This window comes from Fulmarus glacialis, unplaced genomic scaffold, assembly GCF_000690835.1.
Source record: "Fulmarus glacialis isolate BGI_N327 unplaced genomic scaffold, ASM69083v1 scaffold3435, whole genome shotgun sequence".
NCBI classification, from domain to species: domain Eukaryota; kingdom Metazoa; phylum Chordata; class Aves; order Procellariiformes; family Procellariidae; genus Fulmarus; species Fulmarus glacialis.
This window is the reverse complement of record NW_009210982.1, coordinates 59,258-86,277: the sequence shown is the minus strand read 5'-3', so window position 1 is coordinate 86,277 and position 27,020 is coordinate 59,258. Positions and strand designations below refer to the sequence as shown.

At 40.9% G+C, this 27,020-nt stretch overlaps 1 protein-coding gene across 1 annotated transcript in view; it reads left to right on the top strand.

Moving 5' to 3' along the window:
• Nucleotides 1-1,074: 1,074 nt before the first annotated feature.
• MLIP (muscular LMNA-interacting protein) overlaps nucleotides 1,075-27,020 on the top strand; it is an 81,195-nt gene continuing 55,249 nt past the window's right edge. Inside the window, exons 1-4 of the mRNA XM_009577331.1 lie at nucleotides 1,075-1,113; nucleotides 3,148-3,351; nucleotides 5,528-5,764; nucleotides 8,468-8,545. Of these exons, the coding sequence (XP_009575626.1) occupies nucleotides 1,075-1,113; nucleotides 3,148-3,351; nucleotides 5,528-5,764; nucleotides 8,468-8,545 (558 nt within the window). The remainder of the gene's footprint in view (nucleotides 1,114-3,147; nucleotides 3,352-5,527; nucleotides 5,765-8,467; nucleotides 8,546-27,020) is intronic.

Here is a 27,020-nt window from a genome sequence, read left to right as displayed (position 1 = left end):
ACCAGTAGCCTCTTCTGTCTCAAAGCATGGTCCTATAGTATTTAATATAATGAGAATGAGCTAATAAATTACTGGAGGTTTTTAAAGGTAGCTTTATTTTTGGAGTACAAATCTACTATCTGTTCGCTGAACTGTAGCAATTTCCACCTTGAGGGGTGATGGGAGCTTATTGCCCATCTAACGCAATTTTCATTAATACATCAGAGTAAGGAGTTGGTTTTATTTTTGGGAGGGAAAACAAAATCCGGTAAAAAAATCTTTTCTAGTGGTTGCTTTGCATTAAAGCATTAAAGCACAGTAAACAGAGCTGCAGCTTCTCTTCCTTGTAGCAAACTCTGCATGTGACTGGCCTCCCTAGGAACTTGCAGCGCTGTGTAGCACCTTGGCTTTGTCCAAAAGGATGCGAAGAGCTGGGCATGGTAACACTCTGGCAATCCATGGGTCCAGCAACAGCATCCCTGGCTTTCACTGTTCCTCACCTTATATTGCTACTGAACTCCGGATTAAAAGTCCACTATCTTATTTCCACCTCCTCCCCCTTTTTTTTCATCAAAAAGGATCAAGTTGTAAAAAATGATTGAGGATTAAGATTTGTTTTCAAAGTAATGTTAGCCTATGCTCACAGCAGCAGCATTCATTGGCTTTGTTTCTCCATTTTATTTCATGAAAGCATAATCCACAGGGTGTTTTGCTTACAATAGGTACATGCAAATGTAGGCTAAAAGGCACTTTTGATTGTTCCATTAAATCTTTCGCCGTTGATGTAGCCAAACTGTGAAACTGCTTTCATAAAGGTAATGCCATCCAGAGTATTGTATAGACCTAGTGAACATGTGAACAGCTCTTACCCAGAATTGTCATTTTGTTTCTATTTTAAAGTACTGTAGATCAAGAATATTGAAGACTAAAATCTCTTAGGTTACAGAAGGCGTGAGGTGTGAAACAGATACTGAATTTCCCTCATAGCTGTATGTCAGCATGAGGAAGAGCATCCTGCCGTAGGAGAAGGCAGGCAGGGAGCAGGAGTGCCCTGCAGCTCTGCCTCCCCAGCTCCTACTGCGAGGGGCATAGGGGATGGGAAATCTACTGATGGACATCAGCTGCTCCTCATGGGTACGGGAGGCTACCACAGCAGTTGAACGTATGCCTAAGATGGTGAAGTGATTGTCAGCATAAGCTTAATTTGAAATCCCTATCTGTTACCTTGAGAGAATAGCCTTTTATTGGTTTTACAGAATGTGGCAGGCTAGGTTTGAGAAGCTATAGTTTAGGATTAGGGATCGGGGTCAAACAAGGATGAGACATTTCCTTGGAAGAAGTTAAATGCTTCACTGTACCTGTGTTTATTTTTAGAGTGAAATTGCTTTATGACTTCCTAATGAGCTTAAAAGTTGGCAAGGATTTAAACTGTCTCTGGAAATACCCTGAACACTGGGAGGTGTCACATTAGCTGAAATAAAACATACCAAAACAATAGCAAAGAATTTCAGCCTGGTGTGCTATCTACCTACCTGATTAGAATTGCTATCCACCTAGTTAATATTCATAGGAAACAAAGCTTCTATTTAAGGGTAGCCTATGTTTCCTTATTCAAGGCAAGCGTACAGAAATACCAGATATCCTGCCTTGTGTTTTGAATTGTCAGGAGGAATGGGAGCCACTACCATGTCATGATTGTTTGTGCTGCTTTCGCATTCAATTCACTGATGAACTAAATTGACAATCAGCTCGAGTGTCCTGAGCAATGTGGTTTAGAATAACCAGAAATATGGGCTATTTATCAGCAAAGAGTGGTATCGCTGAGTGTCAGTGCAGTTCAAGATGTGGTTTAACAGCAAATTTCCTACAGAGGCCAATCATGCCTTCTATGTACAATGCAAATAATCCTTTGTTGGAGCTACGATCTTTTCAAGACTCACAGAAAGGTCTATAATATTTTCCAATGAGATGCTGGGATACTGTCCTTGTCCATTTCTTAGTCTTTTCAGCTATCCTAAAACCAAAAGCAAATGAAGAATCCCAAGGGGAGCTCCGTCGGCAGCTGGAGGTGAATCAGTATGTCCAGCATGAACAGCCTTGTCATATCTCCTTTTCTTTCTCAACCTTAGATCTAATAGAGATGGTGACATCTGGGATGCTGATAACAGCAAGAAATCCGTGTGTGTGTGAATAGAACCATTCTGCGTTAAAAAGGAAAAATGGGAGTTTAAAGAATGGTTAAATCTGAATCAAATATCTGTTTAATCAATGTGAAAGTCGCTGTGTGCTGCTGATTGCCCCACCGTAAGCTTGTTGATAATTCTTTTCGTTAGTGTTCTCCATCTCTTTACCTTGTTAGAGCACGTGCGTTAATGTATCTGTCTATATGGCATCAGGCTGCTTTCTGCCATTGGGTTTGTATCACCATAAGAAAATTTAAAGGCTTATTAAAATAAAGCTTAAAAGAAAGATAAAGGTTACTTTGAAAAATAATGACTTCTGAAGGTCAGTGAAATTAAGGTATATAGGCAACCTTGACACAACTTGTCATGTATGAACTTCTGTGTATGAAGAAGAGAGGTAGAGTTTTTTGGATGTAAATGAGTAATGGATGTTTTGGGAAAACGGGACTATAATCACTTTGAAAATCAGCAAACCTTAAAAGATCAATTTAGTATTGTACTTTCTATTGGGACCGTTCAAGAAATGGAACATTTTATTTAATGAATAATGAAAAGATGGGGATGACTTGATTTTTTTTTTTTTAACTCAGGTCGTGAGATGAAATGGTCACTAAAGGTTTAAGTACTCTTGTTTGTTTTCTTAATAGTACAGAGTGTAACGATATTGAAGACTGTTGTTGATCATTAATTCTTCTTTACGATGCTGAAGGTGGGCTTGGTTCCACACTGATGTAAGTCCCTGAAGGCTTCCACTAATTTCAGCAGCCTTCGCTTGCTCTTTGTATCACCAGTATTGCCCGTTAGCTGGCAAAGTGTCTCTCTGGGACTGAAGGTACCTCTCAAGGTAAAAAGGGGAAACCCAGTATTTACAAGATACTAAAATACCTTGCGGAACTTTCCAGACAATTTCTGCACGTACATACTGCAATCACTTTCTTAAAATCTATTCATTGGCTTTTTTTTTTTTTTGTCGTCTTCCTCTCAGGACTCTATTAAGTGGCTTCCCAAGTCTCCTAAACTGTACAGTGGCCATAACTGGAGTTCCCAGGGCTCTCGCTGGGCCTCGTTGAAAGGAAAGGAAAGTTTTCACGGTGGTAACCTGTACAAATTCAGTTCTGCTAATGGAAAATGGAGGGAAGGAAGGATCAGTCCCGAGCAAGAAGCGGAGGAGCTGGAGGATCCTGATGATGTAGGTAGTCTCCTTGAAGTCAGGAGGGACAATGTTGTGTGTCCGTCAAGAAACTCCAATCTGCTTGTAGTGCTGTGCTGTCGAGCGCTTTGGGTTAGCGGGAGGCTGCACTGCCTGTACTTCACGTCCTTGCTTGTGCAGAGGGTACAGAATCACGTTCAATGTTTTATTCCTTTGCTTTGCTTGCAATTAAACAATCCATCCAACCCCTGAGAGTACAGTGCAACTTGCAGGTTGAGTAACCTGAGCAATGATGAGGTACGTACTTTTTTTATTTTACTCCTACTTATATCCCCAGTACCAACATCCCTCCATCTCTTTCAGGTAAGCAGGTGGTTAGCAGCGCTTGCAGCTCGGTGTCTCCTAAGGACTGGATGGTAGAAAAACGAGGTTGCAGTGCTACTCCACTGCATGTATAGTTTTGGATAGCGCTCTTCAAGAATGCTGATGTCTGGGAAACCCTGGGTGCTGTGGTTTCTCTAGCCTGTGCCCACCAGGTGTCTGTCACCTGGGCAGCAGCCTGGCTCTTCTTCTTGGGCATAGCCTGGGAAAAGGAGGTTGGGATTGCACTCTTGCAGCCTTTCCCTTTCAGGGCATTGCTCACCAGTCTTTCCTCCAGATGTTTGCTGGGAGTTGAGGGAGGAATTGGGGCTCCTGCTCCTCTGCCAGGATCTCCGCTCCCTTCCTAGCCCCCGACTGCTGCTGGTGTGCCCCCTCCTCCAGCCCCCACTCTTGCTCCTGGCCTTTCTCCCCGGCACCCACGGCACTACTGATGGGCCCGGGTTAGCCAGCCCCGCGCCTTGAAGAGGGGTCTCTCTGTCTTGAAGAAAGATAATGAATGTTTTATGTGAGTTAAAGCTAAACAAATTCCCTTTTAATTTTAAGTGAAAATAGGAAGCAGTCATGCCCTGCTTGCTCTCCCCAGGGTTGACAATGCTTCTTTCCATCCCAACCAAAAAGAGATGTGGGAAAGCTCTGACGTAGATTGAAAACTGAAGTGTCTAGTGGGGTTTCTGCACAGCTGTTCATGGAAATGCCACTGCTTTTTATGTCTGGTATTAAACTTCCAAGCTTAGGAAGACATTTATGGGGTTTATTTTCAAAGGTGTTGACCTTTGTTTGCTGTATCATTTTACTGCCAACAGAAGATAGAAGGATTAAGGTAATATGAAGATTTGCTCCTTACCCATCAAATTAAGGAGCAAAAATCAGCTAAATATCAATAACGTATCTATAAAATGTGAACAGAATTCAGATACCATGGCTGAATTTCATTTAACCACTTTGCCTAGCATAACTGATAACTGGAAAACGTCGTTGTGTTTTGCAGTCAAACTTGTCTGAAGCTTTAATTGTTTGGTGGATGTGTTTTAATTGCGTATTTCTCTTCTCAAGCCCTTGTGGTTTAGCTAAGCATAGGGTGACATTGTCAGTTCCTCACTGCATCTCAGAGTGGGAACAGCCTGCCTAGAGCCAGCCTTCAAAGCAGGCTTCGGGATGCTCACCTTTGAGGCTCCACTTCCAGTGGACCCCTAAATTACTGAATTTGCGGGTCTCCACTCATTGCCGTTTGCAGCTAAATAAAGTCAATCCAATTACTTAAACAAAATCTTCTCTTAGAGATGTAGATGCAGGGTAAGGGCTTGCCTTCCCTCTCACACCTGTGCTCCCAAAACCAGAACGTGAGTCTTGAGGAACTGTGAGAAATGTTTTATTTTCTGTATGGAAAGCCCTTTTCTTTGCCTCATGTGTGTGGTTCCTTGCCCAGGGACAGCGGATTCAGTGCTGCGGAGCTGCCAGACGCTGCCCAAAATAGTCTCGTTCTCATGCTCCGTCATTTTCTCAGGGCATTGCAGGATTTAGTTGGGTATATGTGTGTTATATGTGCTAGTGTGTGCCAGGTGATCTAGAGAAAGGCTGTATGAATCCCAGTCCTCTCCCTGTTCCCATAATTTCCACCCCCATGTTGAGAGAAAACCATGCCCAGAGAAATAATGGTAAAAGATAAATACCTGTACATTTGCTTTAAAGTTGTAGTTTTGTCTTCAGTGAAACAAATCCTAATGTACAGCAATGTGATAGAGAGGAACAAATCCAATTTACCATGGGTAGGGTCTGGGTATCAGATAAGTATTCTTGCTGTTGCCGTGTTTACCTTTTTTATCTTTAACCCCAGGAACCTATTTCCAAGTTTTCCGGCAGCCTTTTTGATACCGACGATAACATGAGAGATCAAAGAAATACCAGAACAGCTCTTCAAGAAAAGCACAAGTCGGCAATGAAAGGGAAGACTCCTCCAGGGACTAACACTAAGGTGCAGCCACCCATCTCGGCAGCAGGCAGCTTCCCCGGCGAGAGCGGCCGGATCCCGGAGGAACTGAGGGCGGTGGATGCGCCACAGCCCCCGCTGAAGGTAGTGAACTGCTGCATGGGCTGGGCTTGCTAATGGGGGGACTCCGCGTGCCCGTGGGGAAGTCCGTGTGTCTGTGGGAAAGTCCACGTGTCCGTGGGGAATTCCGTATATCCATGGGGAGGTCCGCTGCTTGTGCGAGGGAGTTTATAAAACATGCAAAGAAGCGGGGACGTTGTATGGTAGATGTCGTGAGACTTATCTTTCACAGAGTGTAGGCTGAGGTTTGTCCTTGCTCCCACTGGATTATATGGAAAAAGAGTTTTCCGTTAAGAAAACAAAAAAGCTTTCTTTGTAGCCATTCGATACTGTCTCATTTTATATATCCAGCTTTGGTATTGGAAGGTCAAGCCAAGGGTGTGTGCAGGTGGGCACTCAGCTAAGTCTTCACTTAGTCCATGGTTTAGGAGCAGTGGCATGGCCTTACCCTCACGGCATGAGAAAGCCTCCATCCCGTGAAAAGGGATGGAAATGTTCAAGTATCAGTGAGAACTGCAAGATTTGGGCTGAAGTTTATGGAGAAAGCTATACTCTGAACTCAATGGATATATCCCGTCTTGGCATGCTTTGGAGCACATGAGGAGGAAACGTGCTTTATGGGTTGGCTCCCAGGGGTGGCCCAGTACGGATCACACCTCTGCTGACCGTCCTTGCGGCGGGAGATGCAGAATTGTGCTGCGTCCCGGGGTGGCGGGATGCAGCCTCCAGGAAAGGCAGCTCTCCCGGCGTGGCACCCGTGCTGGGACCTGGCACCAAAGCACTGCTGGTAATCATGGGCTTGTGAAGTCTCGAGCGTGCGGGTAACGCTGAGTCTAACCACCATTTGGCAGGGTGGTTTTCATTTGACTGATAGGGTATTTTCATACCTTTTTAGGAATTAGGAATTTCAGATGAGTATGTTATACGTGCAAGAGTAACTGCATATGTTTGTTATATTTCGAAATGCAGCTGTGTTGAAATATTCTTAATTATGAAATGTAAGAAGTTATTCAAGCCTGAATTGTCTTAGACATATGAAGCAAATCAACGAAAATAAGAGCATTTTGCTAATGTGATCAGGTGAAATGCAATTTGCATTCAGATTCCCACTGCACTATGGCAAGGTGTTCTTTTTTTTGTGATTGTTGTTTTAACAATTAGCAAATTACTATTTACTACCAAGCATATTATATACTAAAGAAAAAAAAAACAACAACAACTGGGAAGAATAATTCTTAAATGTAAGCTGTCTTTGGAACTTGAAACTAATTTTATTTGGCCTTTGTTGTGAATTCTGTAAATCAAAAAATTATCTAAGATTTTGTACTAAATTTTTGCTGATACCAGCAGGAGGAGAATAGACTAGATAGATAGATTACAATCTATGCTGCTTTTTCAAAAGCTTCCTGATATTTTTACTTTTAAATCATTTGTTAGAGTACTGTCAAATCTTTTGACGGAGTTAACACATTCATACAGAAAGCCTATTTAAAGAAAAGAAAATCACCGTAATAGTGCTCAGAATCCATTATCTGTTATCAAAAGAGTTGAGAGTAAGCAAATCAGACTGTAAATGAGGTTCCAAAGCAAAGGTTTTTCATAAACTTATCAAAAAATATTTACTTTTCACTCCTCCTGTGTACTGGCATTGTTGCCATCATGAATGCTCAGTAAATCAGTGGGTTTTATGAAACAATTGGTTTGGTCAGCAGCCTTATAAACAGCCTTATATGGTTTTGGTGTGACTCTAAAACCTGGAGAAATAATGCATTCTTGGTGTTATTGAAGAGTAAAGGCTAGTCTTGCATGTGCCAGTGTTGAAGCATAGCACCATTTTGATCTGGGCTGAGCTCTATAGGGGCAAATCTGCTCGTGTTCAGAGTGGGAGGTAGATTTTCATTGCTCATGTAATTAATAGGCAATGTTTTTGATTAATCAGGCCACTTATTCATTATAATTCTTTTCCAGATAACCATTACTGTGTGCAGTCAAATGGGGAGTCTTGGTATTAGCATTGCTGGTGGAAAGGGCTCATCTCCATGTAAAGACAATGATGAGGTGCATTTCATTACTCAAAATTTATCTAGTAATCATTAGAAAGAAACTGATGAGCAGTTCTTTGAAGCTATGATGTTTTGTTGCTTTCTTTCTGAGATTTTCGTCATGTAACATCACTGTCTCCGTAATAAAGCTAACAAGGGTAAACGTGGGTAACTTATTTTCCAATGTAGAAGCTGGCAGTAGATTTTGATGGGGAAGCTCCCGGAGGGATGATTTTGGAGAGAAAACCCGATGATTTTCCAAAGACATCGTGATGGCTGAAACACCACTGGATAGTTTCCACTTTCTACCTCAATTTGGGGCCACTCCCTTGGCAATCCACATGCCTCTCCCATCCCATTTGCTCATTCTCAGGAGCTAACCTGATTTGAGAGAAGTATTTCTCACATCTTCTCACTTAATTATCATTTAAATAAGTCTTTGTTTCCCAGTCTGTCCCCCATGGCACAGTGTAAACAATTAATGACTTCTGTTCATTGTTGCATGTGTCAGCCAGCCATGGAGGCTTTTTTTTTCTCGCTAATGTGCTAAGACATTTAGTTTTTATTTTAATAGAGGCAGCAGAACAACAAGGCTTGAAAATTAATTACTTCCCGTTTGCTGTTTACATCTAAGAACAATGGAAGAAACCCTGTCAGGTCTGAAACCTGCCTTTTGTGTTACCAGGGGATGATGACTGCACGGCTGCCGAAAGATGGTCCAGCAGACTTGGCTGGGGTACAAGCAGGAGACAGAGTGGCAGAGGTAGGTGGGTTGTTTGTCACTGTGGAGTGTGTTCTCTTGTTGTTATCTTTCAATCAAATCACTCAGAGTTGGGGAATTTGAGATCTAGATCTAGGCTTGCCTTAGCTTTTTAGATACTTCTCAAACTACATTATAAAGAAATTATAATGACATTAAATTGTTGTATTCCTTCTTATTATATTCTGGTTTTCAGATCTTTATGTTCAAAGTGCTTAACAAAATATTATTCACTTAAATGGCTGATTCGTAAAGGAAAATAATGGTCTTAGTAAGCAGTTACGTAAGCACAAATGCAGTAGTATTTGGTCCAAGAAGCTTTCTTATGACATTGTATTAGATTTACTAGATAAGCTCCTTGCAGTTGTTACAAAGAAATATAAACTAGATGAGCTTGTTTCTCCGAGGTAATTTTTGGTTGGCAGAGAACAGCTCAAAGTAACTCCCCTGATGGAGGCTTACAGTGCCAAGTGCCAAGGGATAAATGCGTCTCTTGGGCTGCTCCACCTCAAGCCTCATCTTTCCTAGCAGAAGCCACTCTCTTGAGCTTCAGAGGTTCCCAAGACCGGTGGTGATCATGTACAGTTTTGTGATATATATTTTTGACCTACTGTTTGGTTTCCACCTGCTAAGAAAGGTAGAGTGGGAGGAGAGCCTCTACAAAATTACTTTGAGGTGAAACTCGTCCATAATTTTTTTCAGCTCTTGTTCTCTTGTCAGTTATACCTGGTTAAATTACTAGTTTTTAACCCAGTATACTCCTTGTTGAATTAAGGTAGGATAGAGCAAGCAATATTGTGTGTCTATTAAATTGCCAGGAATAAGGAGACAACCTACATCAGCCAAAGACAAATTAATGATAAATTAATGTACTAATTTTGTAAAACTATGCTATAGACTTAGTAATAGAGGATTGTGTTCCGGTTAACATTTTTTAAAAGGTTAATTACAGATAAAATTCTGTATCATTTTACCTTTTTTCTTCTATGACAGGATTATCCTTATCTGATTTTTGTATTTTAACAAATACGTGAGAGAATTTAAATAATTCTTTACATATTTCACATTATCAGATCATCAGGGAAAAAAACCCAAGATTTTTAGTTGCTGTACCTTTAACTTCTGAGCAGAGTTTCTGGTAAAGTCAGTATCTTAAAAATCAACCACTTTGCTCAGGTTCCTCCATGAGGCTGTAATTCAGTCTTACTTTTGGGGCTTATATTTGAAATATACTAGCTACTAAGGTCTGTTCATTTAATGAGTCGTGAAACAAGTAAAAGACAGAAGAAATTTCTGTTCCATACGGTTCTGTCCTGCTGTTGTTATCTTACAAATAGCTATGGTTTCTCTGTCTCCCACAAGATGGCAGAATCATTCATCTGTTTAAAGAAAGTAGAAAAAAAATCTCTGCTTTTTGTATGTGTGGGGGATGAGAAGGAATTAATGCATTCAGGTGTGCTATAGGAGTCCTAATGTTTTGACCACAGGACTAATCTGTGTACAAATAACCAGCATTTTTCTCTTGATACTATGTGTTACAACTTCTTATTCTTGAACTGACCATTTCAACAGTTCAAATATACAGTGTGTTCATCAAAAATGGGGAATGGCAGGAATTGCAATTTTATTTGCTTTTGTTGTGCAACCATATATAATGACAGGGCCAGGCATTTGTATACTAACCTGAGAGGGAGGGAATTGCTCTTCTTAAAAAGCATTCAGAATAAAAATGTGCATTTCTCCTGCTTTGTTTTTAAAGGCATCCCCCGTTTCAGAACCTGACGTCCTTGATGCTGGTCCTACTGAAGCTTCATCCAAGGGCAGCCCCTTCCCGGCAGTACACCATGTCATAACAGTAAGTAAGATGGCCCCAGTGAGTAACAAATCATTCTTAGCTAAGTACTTTGTGTTGTCTGTCATTAATGCTAGTAAAGATGGTAAAGACTGGCTTTGTGAGTGGCTGCGTAAGAGGAGAACACGTACCAAAGATCAGTGACCCCACCATGTGTTTACTTGGCTGTCACTGCAGCCGGGACGTGGCTTCTGGAGGAGCTCAGCGTAGCAGACCAGAGCTTTTGAAGCACTCTGGTCTGGGGACTTTAAGGGTGGTGTCCATTCCCTCCAGCTTAAATGTTTATTCTGTTGTCTGGACTCCCTCGCTAGCTAATAGAAGGAGCAGCATCTCCAGGGTGCCTCTCTTAGGAGGGAGAGGTTGAGCTGCTACCTGGAGGTGACCATTTTTATCTTTTGACTGAACTTGCGTGACAGGCTAAGACTGCATGCCCATATTTTAGGTGACTGATGTCAGAGGAGATTAAGCCTACCACACATGCCACAGAAGGAAATGGCTGAGCCCACAGGGTGGCTTTTAGAAATCTGATCCACTTTTGTGAACTTCTCTGAAAAATTCAACTCTCTGAAGACCTACCCCAAACATGGTCATCTGCCTGCACACCTGAAATTATGGCTTTTCTAGGAAGATATAAGATGATCAAGGTATCTGAATGATTAAGGTCAAAAAGCATCCTACTTGTATTAAGCCTGAAGTACCAGGAAGCAACAACTGTTTCTCCTACAGCAAATGCCAAAGGAATGCTTTGTTTGATTCCTCTTCTTCCAGCCTTTTCCTATCCTTTTCCAAGAATAACATTCACAACCCAGCTAATGGCAAAAAATGAAAGTTCATCTACTATAAAAAAGACTATAATCAAAGACCACATTCAGTTTTTGTTAACCATTCACATTTTTAAAAATAATGTGATTTGTTAGTTGACTGAAAAGTAAGCAAATAGACCATGCAAATCTGGTTTCCTCTGGTTTCCTATGTGGATTACCATTTAAGAAGGGTTAAGCTGCAGCTTTTGTCTATGAGATGGACTAACAAAGGTTTTCTCTTCTATTCAGTTGCTTAAAGAAACTTATTTTGAGGCCTCTGGTCTCCAACATCACCTTGTGAAACATTTAGACCAGTTTTATTTTCCAGTTGAAAACGCTTCCATCAATTTTTTTTTTTTTGTCTAGCTCTACTTGGTAGCTGTTTCTTATGGTCTTAACCTGCATTGCAGGAAGCACGAGGCTTCCAGTTAGAGGAACCACTGTTGGAAGGGTTGATTCATGCATTGCTAATGGCCTGGATCTGTTGCGGTAGTATCTGACTTTTAGTGTTTTCATCCAAAAAGAGGAAGTTACCGTTTTTTATGTTGCACGCCTCTTGGAAAATAATTGCCTCCCTTGAAAGTTCTTCAGCTGCAAGGGAAGGAGGAGGCAGATTAGACCAAGCTACTTACCTTAGAGCACAGTAGACAGAGGGAGTCAACTGGATGAATATGTTCCAAGTGTCAAAAGTAGCCAATGTGCAAGTTCTTTCATGGAGAAACATTTGTATTTCTGGTTTTGTTTCTTCTTTTAATCAAAATCTTTGTGCTGTAGCAAATTGTGTCTGTTATTGCCTTTAACCTAAAGCAGCATTCATCAGTCTTGAGGATTATGGGCTTTTGCGGAGTATCCTGCTGCCTCGGGAACTGGTCAGTATCTCATCTGCTCTCGCTCTGGGTTTACTCTGGTGAAGTTCCTCTTATTCCTCAGTAACTGTCTTATCTGAAAAATGTTTGCAGCCTGGCTTCTTATGAAGGACATGCTTTGCATGTTCAGATAAGCAGATGGCAGTAGGACCTTAATGCAGAATCTTCTTCTTTGCTAGGATCTAGGAAGGTTTGTTTCCTTCGTATTTCTGACGAGGTTTCAAGAGAAGATGGGTGTGTCTACATCAAGGGAGGGAAGGAGAGAAACATGGTGGCAAAGAAGCCAAAGGCTCCTATTATTCTTCCTGCAAAAGCTGAATTATGTGCAAGATGGCGCCCATCTTCCTTCTCCCTTTCTTCCATGTCATCACTGCTTCCTGCCTTCCAGCAGAGACTCTGTCTTCATCTATTTATTTTTACTGAATTTTAACAAACATCCTCTTTGCATATGCTATCTGTGATAATATTTGTCTCTAAGTTGCTAGCCGTAGCCCTCTAGCCATCTCTTGCCATCTCCCATCCCGTCTCCGAGCTTGGTGCTCTGACATTACAAAGGGCGATGCTGCTGCCAGATTCAGGTTTCCTCTCTGTTCTCCATGGGCCTGGTTGCTCTAACTTCTTCTGAAAGGCTCATTTGAATTGTTAACTCATCCAGCCAAACTCAATTTCAAACCCTTTGTGCCAGCTTTAAGATTTCTTGACAGTGTGAATGACCAGTAATTAATTGGACAAACAATGAAAAGTCCTTTCATTCTGAGTCATTGTTTTGCAAAGGGAAAATGAGAATTGCCCTCGGTTTTAATTATGATTGAGTATTTTATTGAAATGTAGAGGCCCCAGAACTTTAGTTACAATTAGATACTTTTTTACATACTGTATATCTACAAACTTGTCTCAGTTATGCTAATCACACCTCAAAAATATGGAATCTGTTTATTTTACTTCGTTTAATACGTATATCAAAATAAAAATATTTTAATTGAACTTAAACCGAGTCTTCGGATTTTAAAATGGTAATCTTAAAATAAGAGTATCTGTGTAAAGATGTACATCAAAATATAACAGATTAGAACCACAACTGATATGGCTATCTACATGCAGACTGTGTGTAAAATTTTGCATGCCTACCTACAGGGGAAAAAAAAAAAATCAGGGATACAAACATTGCCAATAGTGTCCCATGCTGACTTTAACATGAGTAACTTTAACTTGGATTCTGGAGTCTTTATTTCCAGTTCTCTATTTTTCTGTCTTCTGTCCTCTGCTCTTTGTTTCCTACTTATACTCTCAAACATAGAACCAACTCTTTTTTTTCTCCATCAAAAATATTTTCATTCAAGCTCTGACTGAAATTCCCAATGGATTTTGTCTGAGTGAATGGAGAGTGTTGACAGGTTTCAGCATCTCCTGTCATTTTATGACATGTATCATCATGTCATCTTCTTTGATCCATTTTTGGGGCTATCAACATCATAAGGATATTAGATACTTTGTAATGAATATCAAATCTCTTAAATATTTTAATCTAGTATTTCACTTTCATTCTTACCATATTATTTTATTTAGTTGTATGCCTTTGCCCTGGGAATTTCCTCAATTAGATTTTTTCATATAATTTACCAGGTGTACAAGAGTCACTTATATCGAGGATTTTCAAGGAAGTCAATTAAAAGTGATTGTGTAAAAGAAACTTGCAGTATTGGAAAAATCTGAAGAACTTCAAGTTAAAAAAGCCAAATGGTTTGGTTGCTCTGTTAAAAATGCAGAAGTACCAAATGTTCCTAAATATGGTGAGAAAACAGACAACTTTGGTATACTAGAACCTGTAATGTGTATCAAAGCGAAATGCTCCTGTGCCTGCAGAAAGTGAATAAGCATATACCGTGCTCCCACAATACGTAGGTTGCTGGTTTTCTGCCTTTCTCCCACATTGTTTAGATGCAAGTCATGAGAACCCTTACATGGATGAGAATCACAGGAGAATCTATCTTCTTCATTTCCAGCTGATGCAGACTTTTCAGGAAAAAGTCTTGATGCAGTTACACCAGTTAAAAATCTTCAGAAATCTAAGTATCAAACCCTTTATTAATCTGAGCAGGTTAGTTCTAGCCATATCAGAAAATTGTAATCATACAACTTAAACATAATAAAACATCCTTCTTCTTTCTTTAGTCATTGTCTTACTTTTTTCAATTTTAAAAGCAAAACCAGTAGAATACTCAGGTTAGAGAAGCACTATAAAAGAAGACAACTAAAGGGGGGTTCAGAATGTCCCTATCATCATCAAAGACAAGATTTCTTCTGAAACTGGTTTCAAACAATAAAGACCTTGCTCACAGACAGTGTTTGATTGACCTGTTCCCATAACACCATATGACCTAATATTTCAGTCTTCAAGTTTTTAATGAAGAACTGCTTTATCTCTTCTCCAAAACATTTTCATGACTCTTAATCTTGTCAGGTAAGGGTGTTGGTATTTTTATATTATTATTTTTTATTCTGACAAGGTAAGTGAGATGTAGACGTCAGGAGTCTGACTCCTCACTGCCTTGCATCTTGTGCAGGTTTATACATGCTTGCAGAGAAGCCCATGCGCAGCCTTGTTGGCTTAGCTAACCCTGTACTGATCGTGTGAGCTTCAGCGGCGTGTAAGCACCCATCTGCCATGTGATCTCCTTCTCCATTTCATCTGCTGGTTTGATTCCACTTTTATCTACGTAACTGAGTATTTCTGAGTCAGGATGAAAGATAAAAGGTGTGTGGTATAGGCACTGTATTTACCTCCATAATCTAGTGGTTAGGGAATTTATTTTGTGAATTTGGGATTAAGTTTCTGCTCCAAACAAATGCTTCTGTTTGCACAGTGTATCTTTTTTCCTCTCTTCCTTTTAAATAGTTTTCTCATAGGACTCGGTCAGAATTGACTCATTTCAAACTTTAAATTACTGGATTTTGCAAAGCTTGTAATTAACAATGCTAAATAGGAAAAACCTTTAAAAAAGAAAGGTCATTAATTGATCTTTTCAAGATACCATATTCAAATATCTCAAAGTTAAAGAAAAAAAATCTACGAAGTAAACCCATCATATAGTAGACAATATAAGCACTGCAGACAATATAAGCAAAAACACATACAAGAGACAAGTAGACTCAAGCAAGGCACCTGGAACCATGCTGTAGGACACAGCATACTATTTGAGAATAAAAGAGGATGAATATTTGAACCACTACACAAATGATCAGCAACATCTCCCCTTGTGAAAGGCGGCGTCATGGACTCTGTGGGAATTCAGCAGGGGAGGAGGCTGTACTGAATTCCTGCAGGCGTTCAGGTACGACCGCTGCCTTTCAACAGGGGCGATGAACTTTCTTCAAAATCAAAGGATTGGTAACTTGGGCCATGGGTAGCACTGCTTATGGGGGCAGTACCTTTTAAGTCTCCCGATGGGATCAAAGCAATGCATTTTCTTCAATGTTTTTATAGCATCAGGCCATAAATGATTACACAGAAAGCACTTTAATGAAAATCTATGTATCAGGTTCCAGTGTCAGGGAAGTCACTACCTAGTGGTACATTAGAAGATGAAAGAAATGGAGCAAGGACAATTTTTGTAAGCAGTTTGAGTCATATAAAAGCCTTTTGTGTCCGACAGCATCGCAGATGTGACACGAAGGACATTGATCTCTCATTTTTGTCTGCTACGAAATGCGATAGTGAGTTTGACTGAACTCCACCTTCCTTGCCACTGAACTGCCCGATAGGAAGAACAGAAAGGAGATTTGCTCTAAATATGACATGCCCAAATGTTATATATACTACACACTGGGAGACAGAGAAAACATTCAACATGTTCTCTTGCTATCCCAAAAAGAAGTGGAGAAAATACCCAGTTTTAAACCTGGCCTCTAAAAGATACCAATCCCTAGAAGATTCCCACAAAGGAAGTTTTAGGGGAAAGCACCTGGAGCGGCCCTTGTCTGGTGCAGACAGTTTCTTCTATTAGAATCATAGAATCATAGAATCATTAAGGTTGGAAAAGACCGCTAAGATCGAGTCCAACCGTCAACCCAACACCACCATGCCCACTAAACCATGTCCCTAAGCGCCTCGTCTACACGTCTTTTAAATATTTCCAGGGATGGTGACTCAACCACTGCCCTGGGCAGCCATGGGTTATTAATACAGTCATTATCAAATGCAACCCTTTGCATCTAGCAAAGGCATGTTTTCATTGTTCAGCGAGAAGTCTGAATTCCCTGTTTTTCAAGTCTAAAGTACTACTGCCAGTGATGACAAAAAAGGTAAAATTAAGTATGAAATCTCAACGTTATTCACAAGGTTTACGCAAACCCCTGCAAATGTTCTCAACTGGGTAGATTATTTTATTTTCCACTGTTTCCACCAGCTGAAGGTACCAGCCTTAGCACTGGTGTCAGGGAAGTATCAGCCGTTAAGTCAAATTTCAAAAATAGGTACTATTTAGATAAATGGAGTTGAAGTAGGCAGGCTTCCCTACGAGAGGTATTTTCTAGCTGGGGAATATTTTCTTTAGAAAGTGATCTGTTTGAATTAGGGTTAAAAGTATGTCTGGTTTTCCTCCAAAAGGCCAATCTAAATCCTTTTCCCCTGCCCCTATTCTTTCAAACTTGGGCTTTTCATGTGTCATATCACCTTCTGATTCGCAGCCTCTCTCCCCGGCGGCTGGCCTTGCTCTCAGCCATGCTTTGCCCTGTCGCTGCTGGTTACGCCTTTCATGTGAAGCTCGGGCTTTAGCCGTGATTCTTGCCTTCAGAGCTTTCTTCTTCTGCTAAGATCGGAGTATGGACCTGTGAGGGGGGAGGTCAGGGGAAGGGGAAGGCTTATAAAAGAGAAGAAAGATGATGGGGTTTGTTCTGTTTGGTTTTGGTTTTGAAAAGGTTATAAAAAGACATAATGAACTGTCCTTTATGGACTGTTCTGCAACCTTTTGGACAAACGTTTTTATTAGAAGTGGAAAAGGAAAGCATATGGGCACCACTGGAAGTTAAAAATTATTGGATGTTAACCTGTTGGCAGGGCATCTCATTTATCATGCTTTAAGAAGACACTTTCAACTGAAGCATCGTAGCTAGTCGTGGGTTTGTTCCTGTCCTGTTTCAATATGAAAGAATTTTTGCAGCCAACACTGCAGCTGAATTGCACCGGGTTATTTAGCCGGGTTTATTTTACTGCTTCTTGCACGGGACTAGGAGAGCATAGACAGCCCGTGTCTGTGCTTCGGCTGAAGGACTCCAACTTTCAATGGAGGGTGGTAATTCCGTTAAATGAGAGTGTCTGAAATAATTTGATTTTTAGCTATGCCTGATTTAAACAAAACTTTAAACACAAAACCACAAAAATTTAAACCTGGTTATTTAAATAACCTGGGGCAATTCAGCTGCAGTGTTGGCTGCAAAAATTTAAACAGAAGTTTTTTAGTGAATCTTTTTAGTGTCCGAAGTCTTAGTGTTTATGTTGAAAAAGTGTAAGAAAGACGCAAACAAGGTAGTGAAAGAAATCCCCATAGTGAACACACTGATTTTGGTACAGGACATGTCCTTTGTCAAGTTTACTTTTTAGGCACTGAAAATACAATTTCAGGGGAAGAAAGGAAAATAGTAAGCTGTTTCAAACGATTAATCGTACATTTTTCTGAAAAGGTATTCTACATATTTTGATGGTTTGGGATTGACTGGTACTTCAGGTATTATTTTGATGATGAGTGCATGATGATGGAAAGTGAGTAGGAGGACTTTGCGATTTCGACAGAAATATTTTAAACAAGTTCAGACACTATTTAGGAAAAACTAGTGGAGTAAAACAATGGAACAACACAGGATCCAGGATAATCTGTCCTCCTACACCAGGATCAACTTTTTCTGAAGAGTTACTGGTAGAAGATGGAAATTCCACACCTTCCCGCATGCCTTAGGCAAGCAACTCGAGCTCAGCTGCCCGTGCTGGAAGGGTTTTCCCTGTTCTTGGAGCTTTTCTTTAATATTCGTATTTGAATGTACGTTTCCTGGTGCATCACGACTGAGGGAAGACAGGAGAACAGCAAACTATTGCCACTGCCCATGACATAGATCTATGATCTGTTTCCGTCCTAAATGTCTCTGTCTTGCCCTGCCTGTAATGGACAGGGGCGATAGTTTGCTTCCTCTTTGCTGTGCCATTTTTTTGCACATGAAATCTGTCCTCCTGTCTTCCCTCAGCTGCGGTCAATGAAGATAAGCACGGAAATCTGAAAGCAAGGGTAAAATCCCCGTGGGATCCTGGGATTCTGGGAAGAGAAGCACTGGGTTTGAGAAAAGGACGCAACAAAAGATAATGCAAGCATAGAGTTGTTGAGTTTTGTTACTTTGTTTTGTTTTTTAAAAAGAACAAAACTGGAAGAGGAAAGGAAGCTGATAAAGCTTAGATTGTGATTTTCCTGGAGCGAGGGTGAATGTGAAGGCAGTGATGGAGGGTGCTGGGTTCCTAGGGGACAGTTAGGTGAAGATGGAAAGGCCACTGTAGTTAGAACTGTGATGTGTGGTTCCTACCTCCATTTTGTGTTGGTTTTTTTTACACAGATAAAGTAGAGGCCTGAGCCTCTTGCTACTGAACTAGACCTGTACAAATGCATACTCTATTACTTAATTGGGTTTGCTCTCAATTTGCAATTGCATAGGTGGCACAGTCTGCAACCGAGAGTTGTTTTGTCATCAGTACCTATGATTCAGCTGTGAGGAAATCAGGGCTCCTCCACATCCCCTCGGGGAGGCGGGCGCAGAGCAGGACCATTGGCCACAGAGGAAGGAGCAGCCGTGGGTGTGGGGACAGCAGCGGCATGGGTTCACGTGGGGTTTCAGAGGGAGAGTGGGCAGGGAGATGTGCAGAAAGCAAAGGGACGGAGGATACGGCTGCCCTCGGACCAGAATATTCGATGTATTAGAGAAACTCGGCGGTATGTCTCCAAACCAGCGTGAGTGGCTGTGTGCGTAAGCTTTCGTCTGCCTGGAGAGGATACAGAGGGACTGCTGTAGATCAGAGCTGAGCCCGCTCTCCTCTGGGGAGCGCAGGTTTCCAGCCTTTGCAGCACTTCTGGGCTGAGACGCTCTCCAGCCTCCGCTGTGGAAAGTTGGTCGGTCATTTGGTGCCGGTTCCTCTTTATCTGCAGCAGCATGAAAGATTAGAGGAAAGACTTCCCCAACACCACTTACTTCACAGAAGCGACTGATGCAATTACCGTAGAAATGTTGCAGAAGCACGATCCGGTGGGCAGGCGGTCGTCTGACGGGGAGCCTAACCGGGGGCGTTGGTAGCAGAGTCGTGCTGCCGGTGGGGAGGGGATGAGGCTCCAGAGGCTCCGGCACAGCTCAGGGTGCTAGAGGTGTGCAGGCTTTCAGACCGTGGGCGTAGGAGAGGGTGCGTCATCACGGAGATGAGATAAGTTTTCGGGAAAGTTGTGAAAGCCTAACTACAGCTTGCAGGGTATTGAACATAGGGAGACATGTATTCGTGCCAGAACTGAGCACCCTGTGGGATTCGTTCCTCTAGCAGTATTGTTACAATCTCAGATTTATGTTTCTTTCAGATGTAGATAATTAATTAAAAAAGACAAAAAGGAGGACTAATTTTTTTGTGATAATTAAAATGAATAGTGGTCTCTAAAATAAGGGGTATTTCAGAGTCCCTAAAAAAGAAGTCTCCAAAGGACCTTTGTGCCAAATCAAAACTCTGAGTGTGTATGTTTGGGGTGGTGGAGGAGTGGAATAACCCACAAGCACTTCATGTTATTAGTTTAAATTTTTAGGGTTATGCTTCACCAACCGCTAGATTTTTTTTTTCTGTTTTCTGTTACATCAATTAAATTCAATTTGTTATTGTAAGACCTAGTCCCATCATAATATTTGAAAGATAGCATGCAAGCATCAGACTCCAGAAGTCATGAAATGTTTGAAGAAAAGCTTTTTTAGACAGTTGGATTTGATTCCTTGCAAGTGGGATTGCTGGGGAGCAGAAACCATGCTGATAAAGAGTATTTCAATAACTGCCATTCAAAACAGCTAAAGGCTATTCTTCAAAAGGAAAGAGAAGACAGTTGGTGGAGCCTGGGGAATAATTCATTTTACTCCAATGCAGAAACCTGCCGGCTGGCTAGGTAGGTTTCAGCCTACAAACAGCCATGAAGCATCTACTGCTTGTGTCATTTCCTAAATCAGATAATGTATAACAAGGAAATAATATATAAATGATTGAATTGTGTGGTGTCAACATTAAACATTCTTATAAAGTGTGAATAAATGCAACAGAGTAGCTGATAAAGAAGAAATACTACCTTTCTTGAAAATTTTCAGACTACTGGAAAGATGCACATTTTATTTATTACACATTATTATATTACCTGCTTGTAAGATATATCGGCTTACTGTTATATCTGTTTTCATTACATGTTAAACTTTTTTTGAAAATTAGTGAAAAGTAGGATGACTTTGTGCATCGGAGTTAAATTTGTAATAATCCGTTTATTGATACAAACCATTACTGATACATTATTTGGCTATACATAAAGAACCTGACGTTTTTCTCAGTCACAGCTTTTAAATTAATTTTAAAATGCTACAGTGTAGTTCTCCAAGAACACAAAGTTCTTGGCCAAAAGATTGATATGAATCAAATCCATGTATGCATATTTATTAACTAACGAATTTACACATTGATATTTTGTCTTAATGTTTTCCTTAAATATATTTTGTCAGTAAAAAAGCCAAAATATACAATTTTTCAAAGAACAATAATTTATATGCTTTATGGTCCTTAATTAACCCTTTATTGCTTTGAGGTGCATGAATTTAATGAATAATGAAGTTAAATAAAAGTAGATGTATATTCACTTGTCTTTATTTTTTAAAGATCTTTTTATCTTTTTTTGTTCTTTTTTCCTATGGAAGTTTTTTTAAAAAATTAGCTAATGAGAGGAAAAGGCAATTTATCTTAATTCTGCTTTAATTATTAATGCAATTTTTGGCATAGAACAGTTTGCCTGTCAGGAAGCCCTGCGGTGTTACAGCTCTCGCATGTTTTTCTCATCACCTTCTTCCTCTGTACCTTTAAAATATCCCCTTTAAACACTTCCCTGCTCTTGATCCGACTCTTTTCTTTGCAATCTTTCGCATCTTGCTGAAGATACCTCGGATAATCCTCACGCGCCCTTCCACTTCCGATGAAGATACCGACCAGTTGCCCCCAGACCCGGATGACTTTGAGCCCGAGGAGCCCGGCAGCGCAGAAGGCCATGCCTATTCGGACTCTCTGAACAGTGCTTTTTATCCTCCCTAATAAAGTACTTTTCTGGAAAGAGTTCACGGGTGGTTTTCTTTCCCGTTGTTCGATTACATTTAATGTAGTACTTGAACCGCTATTTTTTTTTTGGAAAACCATTACACGGGGGATGGATTTGAGCTGGGGAAGCAGAACCCGTGTTTGTATTTCTTTGCCTTGAACCTTCCCTCAGCCAGAACTTGTGCACTTGAAACAAAATGCGCTGCGTGAGGTGACGTGAATGTCACCACGTGTTTCAATAGCCACTTGTAAGGGCGTCCTACAGCACCTAGGTGCAATGGTGAGAAGAGCAGGTGATTTATATTCAGAAGGTACTTTACCCATTTGGAAACACACTGAAAACAATTGTATAGTTTGGGGTTTTTTTAAAATCTTGTGTCCATGGTTTTTCTATATAGGCCACCCTTTTTTCTACCCCCAGGTTCCTTTGAATTGTCTCTTTTAATGTTGTTTTCTATGAGAATAAAAAATCCTTTTCTGTCTTTTAAATAGTGCTGTTTTTTTTCCCCACAGAGAAATGTTATTTCCATTGGAATTCTGTATCTTGTTCTAGCATAATAAAGAATCGTTTCTGCAGGTATATCGATAATGCAAATGTGTATCAGATTTGAACAGAGCCCGTAAGTTACATTTTATTAGATCTAAATGCAGGAGGCATCTTATGCAGCTATGCACCTGAGAGTGAACAATTTCATATGCTTGAGGAACTGTCTGAGACTCTTATTTCTTCTCCTGACTTGCATGTAAGCAGAACACCTTAAATTTGCCTTACTGCAATATGCCAATATTTCATGTATATATATATGTGTGTGTGTGTGTATATATATATATATGAGGTAAGCATTTAAGAACAAATGGTCTTGTACAACAGTGTTCAATCCTTTAATTCACTGCTATTCAAGTTTCTAATGCATTTTGAGGTGCTTAAGAAGAACCTTTTGGGATTGATCTTTATTTGGGGTTCCACCGTGCTGCCTTAACTCAGAGGTCGGGTCTGGCCCTGCTAGGCTGGGGTGTCATGACTTTTTTTTCATGTGCATGAAGTGTGCATTGATGGCATTTATGGTGTGTATACAGTTTCTTTTCCTGTAAATATCATATAGCACAACTCAGTGACCTAGTAAATCCTCATCTTTTAGTCACATTCTGAAAGATTTCTCAGGTGATCGTTCATATATGTCTTGAATGAACGCTGGTAGCTGGCTTTTCAGGAATTAGGAAGTTCCCAGGAGAGTATGGCTGTCACAGAGTTAGAACAGCATCTTCTACCGATAAAAGGGATATTTTATTTGGAAAAAATAGGTTTGCAATAACACTATGATATCAAGATTTCTCTTGACTCTCAACTGCATCCACTGTGGCTTTTTCATTATCTTGGACATGAGCATTGTAACTGAAGATAATTTATCAACAATAGGAATATTAAACTAATTTTCATTCATTTGCAAAATGAACATTACTTTTAGAATCTGCTATAGCTTTAATAATGAAGACTGTATTATGTGCAGAAACATTACAATTAGAATTAGCTTAAATGATATCAATAAATGAAGTTATATTTTAAAATATTTGCTTCTCATCCCTTTTCTTCCTCAAAAATAAACAGGGTTCTTCCACCATGACTTAATGTTTGATCAATGCATATTGTAAAAATATCATCAAGCTCAGAACCCATAAACACTTTGGCGATCCAGCTAGTAAGGTACAGTTTATTATTCCTTTATTATGTCTTACTAGACTGCAGAAAAAGTAAACTCATTCTGCTGTTACACACCAGCCCTGGGCTGCAGAATAAGTTGTAGTTGAGAGTTAGTGAAATAAAGTAGGAGTTCTTCTGAGAACCCTATATTTTCATTCTTTTTCCTCCTCATGCACAGGTGTGTGATTTAGGTTCTTCATTAGGAAGTCAAAACATTTGCTATCAAAATTATGTGCTCTTAACAAAAAGCTGTCAGCATTCAGTTAACTTTTAAGCACTGGGATCTTTATCTGTCCTTTTCAATTGAATTTGTTTTCTAGGCAAATTTCATATTGCAGTGTAGAGAATTTTGCTGTGGGTATAAACTTACGGTGGTAACACTCTCTATGGAAAAAATTGAACACACGTTGACAAATGAACCCAAACAGTTTCATAAATGGACATGCAACTCTACAAAATATATCAATCTAAGCCTCTGCTACGCATTTATTCAGGCTTTGCTTAAGCAAAAAAACGCTGGGGCAGGTGATTACGTTTCACTTTTGTTCTGCAAAAGGGGGGCAGAGGTGGAGGTCAGATGCTGGTGTCCTTATCAGCACTGAGTAATGTCTCTTTTGAGGTTTGGTGTTTGATAAGAATGGGCAGAGACAGAAGGTGGAAAAGGCAGGATGGGAGTTGGTCTGTTAATGACAGCTCATATCTTGTGCTCTCGCTGACCTGGGAGGTGCGTAGAAAAAGCCCGCTGCCTGACTACGAGCCGTCCCTCATTTTCCGTGGGGAACTGGCTTCTCCTTGTTCCCAGCTGCCACATCAGTTAAAAGATAGCTAAGAAGGTATTTAGTGCTTTCCTAATGTATTTCGTTAGCCAGGTCTCATCATTGCCACGTCCATCATTGTGGAGGAAGGCAAGGCAGGCAGTACCACTGAAATGTGGGAGGGAAGATTTTTTTTGTGATGCATCTATTGAAATATATTTTACAGCCTGGAATAACTTGGTTTGCTGGGATATAGCAGTAATATTCAGGGACATCACATGTATATAGCTGAAACGATGGATATCCAACAGAAAAGAGGTCAGTTGTTCCACTGCTGTCTGTACTCCTGGAGGACAGCAGATGTAGGACCTTGCCAGCACAAGGATAGTCCGCTTTAACACAACTGACTTAAAAGACCCATGAAGAGAAGAAAGCACTTACAGCTTCCATGGACTGACACGTCAGAGAAGGCTCAGAGCTCTCAGAATCAATTGATTGTAATGTTGAAATAAACCTTCCTTGTTTTTATCCTCAAACGTATTCAAACTTGCCCCTTTGGAGAAAATTTGTCAAGGAGTCGTTTGCTCCTCGTACCCGACATGAATGGCTCTGCTTCCTCACATGCAAAGCGGAGCGTGGCGGTGCCTGTGATGTTTCCCTCTTTTTCCACGCCTGCTCCCTCCTGCTCCCTGAGTGTCTGCAGAGCCCGTGGGGTGGCCCAGGGAGCGACAGCAGCAGCTGCCGGGTGCCGCGGCAGGAATGTGGTCCCACCTCTCCTAAGGATCAGCTTCCCGCCCGCAGCTCCCTCAGCTAGGAAGGTAAGCCTGCTCCGTATACAGCCCCGGCGGCTCCGGCATGCTTTTCGTTTCTGCAAGGAACATGCCATGAAATACCAGCTAGAAAACACTGCCGAGGTCCTGACGTTTCCATGTGTGTGTGACCTTGGATGGACATGCTGGCGTGACGTGGAGATACTTGCCGGCGTGGCGTGCTGGGGCTGAGAGAAGGGTGGGTGCCAGAAATAACCTGGAGAGCTTAACTTGTGGCTACAAGTAGTGAGGGAGCTACTGAGTTTTGTGTTTGGTTTTTTTTAACTTTTTGACTTCTTGTTTTAAGTGTGTGACAGAAACTGTCTCTCCAAATCGGACCTCTAAAAATCACTGCGGATGTGATTTCTGTATTAGTCTTAGTTTTTTTAACTGGTATATGTGACTTAAGTAGGTGGCTTTCAGCTGATTATAGTATGATTGAGCACACCAGAGTCAGAATTAATACTTCTGACTGTTGAATGCTTATGGTGTGTTTGATGCTGAGCAAATAAAAGCTACCGGCTTAAGAAAGCAGCGGTGCAGATCTATCGCCTGTGATGCAGTTGTCACCTGGCAGCCCTGGACTACAGCCGTGTCAGGCTGAAAATGAAAATGTGCAAAGTAAAAGAATCGCAGTAGCCACGTGAGTGAAAACACAGCTGAGAGTGACACACAAACTTTATGATAAGTCACTTGCTTCCTTCTCCAAGAACAGCAGATCAAGTGAGCACAGAAAATAAATCTGCTTAAATGGTTTATTTACACAATACTACTGTTTTGGACATTCAGCGCTTGCTTCTTACAAAAAAAAAAACCAAACAAAACACAACCTCCCCCCCCATCAACTTCATCTCTTGGCCTCTTGTTAGGTTCTGCTCTGAGAAGAAAAACAGGTGTCAAGAGACCAGTGACTGCAATACAAAGAAGTAATTGAAAATAGCACAGTAATTTAGGCAATGTCTATAACATGCTCTTTACTTAGCACCTGTTTACTATGTTTTCCCTTGCAAAGTAAAGCAGGAAATATACAGTTACTAACAGCGTTTTAGAAAGTCCTTGGAGTAAAATAACCATCATTTCTATGTAGGAGTAAGAAGTGTACTCCCAAAATTACATAAAACCAAATTCTGGTATGGTTGGGATAATGGTCGTTCATGAGATTTAGTGTTGAAATGTCATGCTGAGCAAGGTGTGGTAGATAACATGGTGATGTCAGCCTTTCTACGCTATCTTCAGGGTCCTTATATATCAGCATCCAGGCTACGGAAGAGTCCTGCATCTGATGTTTCTTCTGCTCCCTGATTTCCACACAATGGCATGAAGTTCAGTGTCATACACTTTTTGCTCCCATTCCCATCGCCAATGCAATCTGCTCCAACTCCCTAGCACTTGGACAGTCAGCAGCATGATGCATCCAGAATACAAATTTCCATTCACAAGAAATGGAGCAATTAGGCTTTTCCCTATCCTAGTATTTTCATTTTCACTTTTTTTTTTTTTTCCTTTTTGTGGAATCCAGTTCAGGCTGTAGCAGCCACACAGTGAAAGGGGAAGGTGTTAATTTTTTTCTTGTGAGTGCTATTAGACACTTTTACAAGAATGTTGATGGAACACCCAGTAAAACTGCATACTCTCATTGGCATCTTGTGTTGGAATTGTTATGAGTAAAGTCAATTCATAGTCACTTCCTTCGGTCTTTCTGTAGCGATCGCCTTTGACATTCACATGGGTGAGCTGACACATGAAAACAGTTTAAGACTCTGGAAGTAGAAAGTATAAAAATGATTGAAGATTAAGTTTTAGGGTAGTTAGCATGAGTGCTAAGTTACACACAGCATAAACTCCAGATAAAATCCACCAATGCTGGTGTAAGTCTATATGGACTTATATATGTCTCGAGTCCCGCGTTGCTGGTTCGTTGCACCACTGACAGCCTGCTCTTTTACCGACACGGGTATCCATTCCCCAGCACGAGGAAGGAGCGGTTCCCATGGGAGCTGCTGTTTGGGAGCCTGCTGATAGCCGGGATATCCCAGCCACCGGTGGGACAGGGCTGGGGAGCGCACCGGGCACACGCAGCTGAACGTGCCCGCCTGAGATGCTCTGGTCCTTGCCTGTGATTTAAAACTGTTGCAAATGGACAGGTTAACGGGAGCGGAGGCGCCTCAGGGTTTTCACCTGTGCCGCAGGAATGGTTGGTAATGTAAGCAGCAGCATAATGCAAGCTGCTGTTTGAATCCCACTGAAGACCTCCCTTGAGAATGTTAAGTGGTACAATGGCATTAAGCAAGTCCCTCGCCACAGCGATAAGTTTCAGCCCCACAGAAAAGATTTTGGAGATACGTACT